The sequence below is a fragment of the Helicoverpa zea genome, chromosome 1 (assembly GCF_022581195.2).
Source record: "Helicoverpa zea isolate HzStark_Cry1AcR chromosome 1, ilHelZeax1.1, whole genome shotgun sequence".
Classification (NCBI taxonomy): Eukaryota; Metazoa; Arthropoda; class Insecta; order Lepidoptera; family Noctuidae; genus Helicoverpa; species Helicoverpa zea.
The window spans coordinates 99968-111197 of NC_061452.1; the positions used below are offsets into that span (position 1 = coordinate 99968).

At 42.8% G+C, this 11230-nt stretch overlaps 2 protein-coding genes across 2 annotated transcripts; one reads left to right on the forward strand and one right to left on the reverse strand.

Moving 5' to 3' along the window:
• Positions 1 to 522: 522 nt before the first annotated feature.
• On the reverse strand, positions 523 to 3869 carry LOC124643634. Its single transcript, XM_047182681.1, has 4 exons — positions 3585 to 3869; positions 3301 to 3485; positions 2419 to 2671; positions 523 to 1322 (listed from the first exon to the last, which is right to left on the reverse strand). The coding sequence occupies exons 1-4, from the start codon at positions 3664 to 3666 to the stop codon at positions 1024 to 1026; spliced, it is 819 nt and encodes a 272-aa protein (XP_047038637.1). The 5' UTR covers positions 3667 to 3869; the 3' UTR covers positions 523 to 1023.
• A 2316-nt stretch (positions 3870 to 6185) lies between these two features.
• Positions 6186 to 10913, forward strand: LOC124631258 (leucine carboxyl methyltransferase 1). Its single transcript, XM_047165555.1, has 3 exons — positions 6186 to 6600; positions 6716 to 6899; positions 10077 to 10913. Exons 1-3 carry the CDS (start codon positions 6382 to 6384, stop codon positions 10628 to 10630), a joined length of 957 nt encoding a protein of 318 aa, XP_047021511.1. The 5' UTR covers positions 6186 to 6381; the 3' UTR covers positions 10631 to 10913.
• The last annotated feature ends 317 nt before the right edge of the window (positions 10914 to 11230 follow it).

Here is an 11230-nt window from a genome sequence, read left to right on the forward strand (position 1 = left end):
AATTTTCGGACACATCTCTTTTCTTCTAAAGTCTATGGATTAAAAAAAGTTCCGCCAGGACAACGTTCGCCAACGTTCGCCCAGCGGAATCTGTTTTTGGTGAATTTCTCCACAATGGCTGCATACACAAATTTTTATTTACCATACACAATTATAGGACGTCTTACACTAATTATCTGCATAATTAAAATCTTTAAATTCAACAACATTCCGCTGCGCGAACGCACACGCCTCCGATTGGTCGCGGAACCTGGGGCCCGATTCTCCTAAGTTAATAATGTCAAAATCGAATAGAAATCGAATTGCAATATGATCGCAATAGCAGTTTTAACCATAATCGGGCACGATTGGTCTTATATTAGTAGCTTCTGCTACTAATATCGTATTCCAACGACATTCGATTGGTTTGCGATTGGTCTGCTATTTTGGTCTATACGGTAGTTTGCTCTACAATCATATTGCAATAGTTAATCATTTGCAGACAAAATAATTCATTATTGAATCACAGAAAAGGATAAAAACGTTTATTTCAAAGAAAAAATAGCGGAATGCCACATACGTTTCAATCGTAATCGAGTCGGGATTGGATCGCAGTCGAACGTGAATCGTATGTTGCTTAAGTAAAATTAGGAGAATCGGGCCCCTGCACGACCCGCGACCGCTCAGTCTCGACGCCACGCCGCACGCTACACGCAACGCTCAAACGCTCCGCTCCTAGCCCCGCTGTTCCGAATTTGCGACATTAGACCTCACTGATAAAATAAACTACTAGTATCTAGTAGTTAATTAAACGTGAAAATTCATAGTATTTTATTTAGGAACTAAATAACTATGATTTTTCACTTTTTTTTTTTAAGTTAACAGGTATTTAAGGAAAAACATACGTTTATGTTGTCGGTGAACTTGGGCCTTACTAGGCGTCGACACCGACCGCACTGAACAACTATTATAACAAACTTATAACAAAACAGTGGGCCTTATAATAAAACAGCGTAAACATCAGGCACGGCGTGTCGCGCGAAGTCAGCACTTGTCGAGGTCCAGCCCCAGCGCGCGGCAGAACGCCTGCACCAGCGCCTCCGCGCGCTCGCGCCGCTCCGGCCCCTCGGGCACCCCGCCGGGCCCCGCGCCGGGCCCCGCCCCGGGCCCCGCGCCCACCAGCAGCCCGGGCCGCTCGCCCAGCGCGGGCCCCAGCGCGCCCAGCGCGGCCGCGAAGGCCTCGGCCTGCTCGACGGCGCGCAGCTCCTCGGCGTCCGAGTCCCAGTCGACGGCGTCCGACTCCGCGTCCGACTCCGTGTCCGAGCCGTCCGTGGACGCGCTCTCTGTAATCGGGCGCGACGCAGCTTAGTATCGTGTAACAAACAAAAGCGCATCAATTAATATAAAGTTATTAGCTTCCGCCCGCGGCTTCGCCCGTGTAGAGTTCGGTTATATCGCGTTTCCAAGAGAATTCTTCAAAAGTCCGGGATAAAAACTATCCTATGTTCTTTCTCAAGGTCAACTCTGTACCAAATTTTATTAAAATCAGTCCAGTGGTTTAGACGTGAAAGCGTAACAGACAGACAAACAGAGTTACTTTCGCATTTATAATATTAGTAGGGATACTTGTCTATGTCGTCTCCGCCTCGTCCCGCGCGGAGGGCTCGCGGCGCGGCAGCACGCGGCTATAGCGCAGCTGTGCGACAGCACTGACCTGCGACAGAGGGCGGCGCGGCGCGGTCGGTGCGCTGCAGGCCGCGCCACGTGTGCGCGTGCAGCGCGGCGCGCGCCTCGTCCCGCGCGGAGGGCTCGCGGCGCGGCAGCACGCGGCTATAGCGCAGCTGTGCGACAGCACTGACCTGCGACAGAGGGCGGCGCGGCGCGGTCGGTGCGCTGCAGGCCGCGCCACGTGTGCGCGTGCAGCGCGGCGCGCGCCTCGTCCCGCGCGGAGGGCTCGCGGCGCGGCAGCACGCGGCTATAGCGCAGCTGTGCGACAGCACTGACCTGCGACAGAGGGCGGCGCGGCGCGGTCGGTGCGCTGCAGGCCGCGCCACGTGTGCGCGTGCAGCGCGGCGCGCGCCTCGTCCCGCGCGGAGGGCTCGCGGCGCGGCAGCACGCGGCTATAGCGCAGCTGTGCGACAGCACTGACCTGCGACAGAGGGCGGCGCGGCGCGGTCGGTGCGCTGCAGGCCGCGCCACGTGTGCGCGTGCAGCGCGGCGCGCGCCTCGTCCCGCGCGGAGGGCTCGCGGCGCGGCAGCACGCGGCTATAGCGCAGCTGTGCGACAGCACTGACCTGCGACAGAGGGCGGCGCGGCGCGGTCGGTGCGCTGCAGGCCGCGCCACGTGTGCGCGTGCAGCGCGGCGCGCGCCTCGTCCCGCGCGGAGGGCTCGCGGCGCGGCAGCACGCGGCTATAGCGCAGCTGTGCGACAGCACTGACCTGCGACAGAGGGCGGCGCGGCGCGGTCGGTGCGCTGCAGGCCGCGCCACGTGTGCGCGTGCAGCGCGGCGCGCGCCTCGTCCCGCGCGGAGGGCTCGCGGCGCGGCAGCAGCGCGGCTCGCTGCGCCGCCGCCCAGCCCGCCAGCGCGCCGGCCCGCGCCGCGTCGGGCAGCAGCAGGCGCACGGCGGCGCGGCGCCACGGCCCCACCGCGCGCGCCGACGCCGCCGCCAGCGCCGTCGCCGCAGACGACGCCTGCGTCGTCCGACCGCATAAATTACCATTTATACTGACTATTAAGAATTTCTCTTAGACAGCCCTTAAATATTAGTTATTATTTAATCCACCTATAAGTAAGGCTGTTACTGTCTACGATTAATTCAATTTGGCAGGGTAATCATACTTTTTAGTGTAGTCAGGCATATTAAACGTAAAGCGAAGCCACGGGCGTAAGCTTATCTAATAGACATAAAATAAAACCGTTTAATAAAAGAAAAAGAAGATTCTGGCTATTTTGCTTAAAAGTACTATGGGTTGAGAACTGAAAAAGGTTGTCTTTTTACTTAGAGCAAATGAGTTTATTATCAATATGCCCCAAGCCCACAAAAACAATACTCTTGAAGGTATGGTTACCCTAGTAAACAGTTTGAAGGACAAAATCACATCGCAGAAATTGATGAACAGAACTGTGATGGGTACCTCATAGCAGCCGTAATAATGATGTTGGATACATTACACATGGACGGTCAGTTAGTTCCACAGTAAGTTATTAAATTACTAGTACTAACTACTAGTAGTTACTGTAGAATATTTGACACTGACCCCACATTGCAGTTTCCGCTCCAAGTTGAAATAACACAGAACAGCAAGTGAATGTATATTACCTCTTCCTCAGTGAGATGTATCACATGGGCCTCCACATTGCTAGGGTCTACCTGCAACTGGCCTTGGTCAGACAATGGATGAACTCGTACATTTGCTGTGTAATATTTGTTTACTAGTCTCCAAACACGATCAAGCGATTCTTTATCTTTGAGGTAATCAGCTGTGACATCATTGTCGATAAGATCTGAAATATATCATTAAAGCAGAATAGTTAATGATTTCTATCATACCTCACCTGACACCCCACAACGACAAGTGACAGAAGTATCATTAATTTACAAACCAGACATAAGCGCTGTAGCGACAGTTTCATTTATTGCACTCACTAAGATAATAGGTAATTTATCAAATGTCGACATAGTCATCGATAAAATATTCTACAAATCCTTCAATTGATTGACAAAATGAAAAATCCTTTAAGAGAAATATATATTTAGAATAGTTTTTCAAGTATCCATTCACTGTCACACACATACATAACATTAATATGATAAATAATATAATTTGTTTGCGCTCAGTTGGGACGACAGATAAGATAACTATTGTGACACTGACATTTGAGTGACGTGCGTGCATCGAGAAGTCGATGCGCATAGACATAATATAGTAAACAAGACTGCGCACTTTTACCCAAAAAACGAGCCGAGTGAAATAGTACGGAGGCCGTCCGTCCCTTTCTAATAGGGTCAAAGTCAAAGTCAAAGTCAAAGTATTTATTATTTGTAAAACATAGGTATACATAAAGTGTAGATCTTAAAATTAAATAAAATAGTGCGCTATGTTCTGTCTATGGTGAGACGTACAAATATAGTTTGGACTACGTACTACTTAAAATAAGAATTTTTTACAATTACATCTAGAATTAAATTATATCAAAATCTAAATTAGTCATTTAAGAACTCATCGACCGTGTAGTAACATTTCTCAATTAGAATTTTTTGCAATGTTTTCTTAAATTTATGGAGAGGTAGTATTTTAACCTCATCTGGAATTTTATTGTAGATTCTCGGAGCGACGCCAAAGAAACTTTTCTGCATGAGAGATGTTTTACACCTCGTGTGACACAGCTGATGTATATATTTAGCTCGCATAGGAGTTTTTCTAACATCCGACAGTTTAGTGAACAAGTGCTGGTTAGTTTTAACAAATAATGCAGTTTCGAGAATATATAATGATGGCAATGTGAGAATTTTAAGAGATTTAAAAAAAGGCGCGCAACTGTCTGTAAAGGACAAAATCACATCGCAGAAATTGATGAACAGAACTGGGGTGACTATGAGATTAAGCTATGTGAGACAAATCCGAATTTGCTAAGATTATTAAACACAGATTGGTATTGAAATTTTAACTTACGCAGTTTGTGACCTTAAAATATTAATATAGGCTTTTAATAATTAGCAGTATAAAAGTAGGAATATTCGAACTGAAGACTGTTTTTTTTTGTATTTTTGGTTCACATATAGACTGCTGAGCCGTTTGTCCCCTTTCTTCATTTTTTGGGAAACTATAACAATAGTACAACAGTTTTAAAATCCATCACCCATATTTTGACTCATTACAAGAATTCATGGGCACCTTAGTTGTTTGATTTACGAAAATGTTATTATTAGCTAACCTGTGGAACGATATATTGCAACCACCATAAGATTCACTTTTACAAGTATAAACGCAACACTTTTTTACCATTTTAATAGTTTAAATTGATTTAATACAAAAAATATAAACAAAATTTTAAACGCTGATTACGCGCCAAGAATGTTCAGGGTTACCGCTGGAAAATAAAAAAAAAACAAAATAAAAATTTATGTTGTTTATGTTTTAAGAATAAATACGAATAAAATAATACGATTGTTATTAATTTGTTGACTTACAATTGTTAAAATAAGATAAAAATATAAGTGATTCAATTATTTTTTTGGGAAGACAAAACTGTTGATCACAACATTTTTTTATGCTGGCAAGGTGTTAGAAAGAGACAAACGGCCTCCGTTCTAACTATCCCTCTCGGCTCGGATATGCCTCTGTGTATTACGCAACCAATTTAGTACCTTATTGCGTTGGAATACAGTTCATTTTCGTAAATATATATTTTGAGCGTGCGCAATATGCGTGCGTGAGTGAGTGACTTATAAACTATATGGACTGGAAATACCTACGAAAAAAACGTGCACATTTTTTTGCTAAAATATAAGTACTTTCACCATCAATTCCTGTTCCCGTAACATATTTTTTATCCGATGTGAGTTATTTTATGTAGTTTCTAGCAAAAATAGAACCTGTGTAAAGACAATCCAGCTTGATTTTGGTGCTTCCTAGGACCACACTTCACGATACAACACGTAGGCATATTCGTTGACTATTTCACTATTGAAATAATAAAGTCTTAAAGGTAAACTCAAGTGGTTTTCTATAAAAAACGCAATTATAAATCACTGAGAACACCGATTTGACAGCACAACTACCTGAAATCTGGCGCTTAAGATGGCGGACATTTCACGCACCTACAAACAGGAGGATATCAAAGGTAAATGTTACCATTTTACGCAACCACTAAAATATTGTTGTCCCTGTTTTCAAAAACACTTATCTGCTTAAAAAGAGTGAGACTAGAACAATGAGTGAGAATATGTTGCATATTGTTTCATATTTCGCCGATATTTACATAACTATAGATACGTCTAGATAACAACACAGCGCATATAGTTCCTATCTCGATGATTAAAACGGATCCGTAAAAAATATTGAATATACATGACGTAAAACTATTGATGATTGACAAAACTTTTAAAAGAACCTACGAAAGAAATAAAAACTATGAAAGTCTAGGCGGTATGGTCGAAAGACTTTAGCCTGCTTGACAAATAAATAAAAAAATCTCATGAATGACAATAATATGACATTCATCAGTTGTCATCATCACTATTTACTTTTAATAAAAGCATGAAAATATTTTTATTCTAGTCTCCACAATTTATCTATCTGAGTGTGAAGAACTGAAAACTTTTCTAACATCCTGTAATGTTTTGCAGAGTAATTATATAATTTGTAGGGTCGTGACGAAAACATTTGGATTTTTCAAAATGGATAGCATAAAGTCATGGACGGCGGAGGATGAGGCAATAATTGCGACGAATATTGATGCTACGGAGTGTAAGCGGTGCGCTGTGGAGCTCGGCTACTGGAAGGACGATTACATATCGTATTTTATTCGGCATGCTGACCGAAAGGCGCCCGAGATCAACCGAGGGTACTACGCACGAGTCAGGGCTATGGAGATATTCATCCATCAGTTCCTAGAGGTTAGCTGAATAAACCAAACTAGTTCGTGTCTCTTGTTCATTACATATTCATTAGTGTAGTTTTATAGTAACTATTTTTATTATTCAAGTACTTTTGTGTGAATGGCAATTTCAGCGCTGTGGCACAAAATGTCAGATAATTAACTTGGGCTGTGGTTTTGACACATTGTTCTGGCGCCTTAAAGACACAACCAATGCAGTAAGCAACTTTATAGAACTGGACTTCCCAGCTGTTACATCAAAAAAATGCCAAATAATTAAGCGAAATAAACAACTGCTTCAAAAAATCGCAAACGAAGGTAAGAATTCCAGAATATACAAGGTATTACTAAAGTACCCCTAAAGCCGAAATGGGGTTAACTGGTCCCTTGTAAAGAGTCAATAGACCATGTTTTCAATTACAATGAAAGGAGATGTTACAAATCCAGCCCACTATATGTACAGTACCTCGAAAAATACAGAAAAATCAATAGAATTCAGGAGAAATACAGATGAATGGCTAAAATGCGTACTTTTCTTGTAATAATTTGTTATTTATCAAGGGGTTTTATTGAATATCATTATGGCATCTTGACAATTTAGATACTCACTTGGACGTAGTTATGCAAAAATGTTTCATCCCACAGTAAGTTGAATTTGAGATTTACGCGTTTCAATGGTATTCTTTTTTATTCTAACTAGTAAAGGTCTATACTAAAGGTTTTATTGTTGAATTATATTGTGTTTAGATAATCATATGTTAAATTTTGGGCTATTCACTATATAATAAAAAAAATATATATATTGGTACTGGAACATTTTAACATAATTAATATTTACATGAACATAGCTTCAAATTAATTTTGCACAAACGTTCTAGGTACTTTTTATCCATCTGTACCGTAATTTTTTTATCTAAATTTTACACAGTCATTTGTTTTTTTTTTTTAAATATGTTAAACCTGAACAACAAATGAAAGATAAAAGAAAGAAAGAAAATACATTTATTCACATGGACATAACGCATAGACAAATACAAACAATAATACAAACAAAAACGAATTAATAATAAAGTAGAACTACAGAAGGCAATACACAATAGTGGGGGAAATATGCGTCACATCCACGCGAAAAGGCCCTTGCTCAGCACGTTGCTGTCACTCTGTTGGACAGAGTCTCAGCGCTGGTTTTCAGCAAAAGCCGAAAGCTGACGTGTTAACGTCCGCCGGCAATTTAAATAATATATATTAAAAATAAAACAATAATATTATTAAAATAAATACAATAAATTATGAATTAAAATAAATACAATAAATTATGAATTAAAATAAATAAATAAATTAAGTAGTGATTATTCTCAAGACTCAAAAGGAAAACACCTTTAGATTTGTGTCAATAACACAGTTGACAAGATTGGGACATCGTATGCAGAACTGTCCTCTGTATTGAAGTGGCTAAGTCGCTGGACTTAGACCACAAAGACTTGCAATAATAATCTACATATTGCTGAATGTCCATGATGAGACAGATTGCAGTATATATATATTAAAAAAAAAAAAAAAATGTAGTGATAACATTGGCAACATTCGACTCAATCGCACACGCATTTGGCTCATTCGTTCCTTGTCTATGCGCTGTTGTCAAAATCGTTAAGGTTATGATGTAAAGACTTATTTCTATAAGATAGTCTACTATATAAAAATAAGTCTTAGGTAGGAGGAGGTAAAATCCATGTTTCATTTTTTAGGATTGTCACTCGGCTAATTTGGCTGCAGCAATGGCCACCATCTGGCCACAACAAACAGAAATCGGACATGTTAATATTTCGTGTTTCCCCTCTAACTTTTCTTTCAATACTTAATTCCTTGTAATCTTCATAATAAAGTACTCTGTGAATCTTCCTCTAATGATGATTTCATAAAAATTAAAAAAATCTCTTTTTTATTATTTATTTTGTATTTAACCAATTAACTTTTGTTTTGGATCGTTTAGACCGAGCTATTGTAATTTTGCAAAAATGTTCCAAATATAAATGGAACATTTTGTTACAAAATAAAATGGCTTAACATGGTTTTGCTAAAACGCTACAAGATTGTTGAGGCGTTTTGACTAAATAAATATATTGTTTCGTAAAACATAAAATGTTTCTGTCCTCCTACCTAGTAAGTTTTAGTTAATTTACACAAGTTATTATTTGACAAAGGTTGTGGGATGGAACGTAAGTGAAAAAATATTTTCTGATTTATGGCTTAAAACTTGAATAGTTTTTGCTAATTTGAACCTACATGTCATATAAGGTAGTTTGATCATAATAACTCGATTTCGGGTGACTCGTGGGTTGGAAAGTTTCTGCATAACTACGTCCACTTGTCTAATAAATGTCATTAAACCATCAATTTGACAATAATGACAAGTAAATATGTCAAATGTCATTAATCAATTACCATGTTGACAGCTTACGACAGACTTCCCACGTATAGTATAAACCTTACCGCCATGATGGTTTTTCTGGTGTGTTGCAATTTCAACCGTTTATTTTTGAGTTTTACAGCCAAACAAAGCCAAATAAAATTAATTAAATTATTGAAAAGTGTTTCAAACATTTTTCCCTATTTTGTACAATGATGTACAAAGGGGCTGGGGCTCCGGTTAAATATGCATATGCTACATTTTTACTTGATATGAACTAACCACCACTACCGGGTAACTGGGTTGAGGTCAGGCAAGGCAGTCGTTTCTTGTAAAGCACTGGTACTCAGCTACATCCGGTTAGACTGGAAGCTGACCCCAACATAGTTGGGAAAAAGGCTCGCAAGATGATGAGGATGATGATGAACTAACCACCACAAAGAAATCACAATAACCAAACATATTGAATTCACTTACATTTTACAAAATCAGATGTGGAAGAAAGTTCTATGTAAACTAGTTGCCAAATGTATCGCCCACTGGTGCATTAATATAATTTATTAACTGCCTCGTTGGTCTAGCTGTCGCAAGTGCGGCTGCTGAGCACGAGGTCTCGGGTTCGATTCCCGAGTCGGGCCGAAATCGCTTTGTGGGTTTTAGAAGACTTTCACAAAGCAGCCCGGAGCCTGGAAGCTGGTGATTGATACACCCGTGCATCGGAGAGCACGTAAATGTCGGTCCTGCGCCTGATCTCTCTCCGGTCGTGTCGGATTACCGTCCCATCGGACTATGAGAGTTAAGGAATAGTGAGTGCACTTGTGTCTGCGCAAATGCTCGTGCATTATAATATGTCCTGCGTAGTTGGCTAATCTCCTTACATGAGAACAGCCGCCGTAGCCGATAATCGGCTAGGAGGACATCATCATCATCATCATCAATATAATTTAAACATGAATGAGATAGCCTTGATTATTGTAACAGAGGGGTAACACATATCTTAGTTATACTTAATGTAAAAAAAACAATACATTTTGAATGGAAACAACAATATTATTGGTAAGTGGGTATTAAATCGATTCGGTGTGCAGACGGCGAGGTGATGATCCGCGCGGGCGACCTGCACGCCGACGGCTACCACCTGGTGGGCTGCGACCTGCGCTGCCTCGGCTCCGTGCGGCGCGCGCTGACGGCCGCCGGCGCCGCCGACGCGCTGCCCGCGCTGCTGCTGGCCGAGTGCGTGCTGGTGTACCTGCGCGGCGACGCGGCCGACGCGCTGCTGGCGCACCTGGCGGCCGCCTTCCCGCGCGCCGCGCTGCTGGTGTACGAGCAGTGCGGCCTGGGCGACAAGTTCGGCGAGGTCATGGTGCGCAACCTGGCGGCGCGCGGCTGCGTGGTGGCGGGCGGGCGCCTGCGCGCGGCGCCGGCCGAGCAGGCGGCGCGGCTGGTGGCGCTGGGCTGGGACGCGGCGCGCGCGTGGGACATGACGGCCGTGTGGCGCTCGTTCCCCGACGAGGACCGCGCGCGCGTGGAGGCGCTGGAGCCGCTGGACGAGCGCGAGCTGCTGCAGCAGCTGCACGCGCACTACGCGCTCACCGTGGCCACGCGCGGCGACATCTTCGCCGACATGGACCTGAACGCGTAGGCGCCGCTGCCGCGTTATATCGAAATTAAAGTATTACTAAAATTGATATAGTTCAGAGTTCAGAGCGTCAATAGACAACGTTTGTGTCCTCGGCGCGAAATACTAGCAGTATCTATATTATTTCTGTACAATCGTCGTAATTTATTAACTGTAAATTAGTATTCACGCCCAAGTGTGTATTGTGTACCAATATCAATGGTAAAAACGAGCAGCCAGTTTGTAAAACAGGAAGCTTTGATGTAAAAATACTTATATTGAAATAAACTCCTATATTATGAATGTATTATGCCCTTTGGCCCAAAAAAATAAAACAAAAGAAAACGGCCAGGTACGAGTCGGCCTCGCCCAGTGCCGGCTTTAGGGGAGAGGAGTGGGCCGTCCGAAGCGCCCGGGTGTAGAGGGCGCAACGAGGGCCAATTGAAACCTTTCAAAACGTGTAGTACTCGTAGTAATGTCGTTAGCAAATATTAAGAGAAACAGGTGTGTGCGAAATGCGTTTTGAAGGTTCGCCCTCTATAAAGGACCATACGTCAATTAGTACCCATTTTTTAACATTGCTCGCCAGTGATGAAACTTGCGTCTTAAGCTGGGTACTCACTT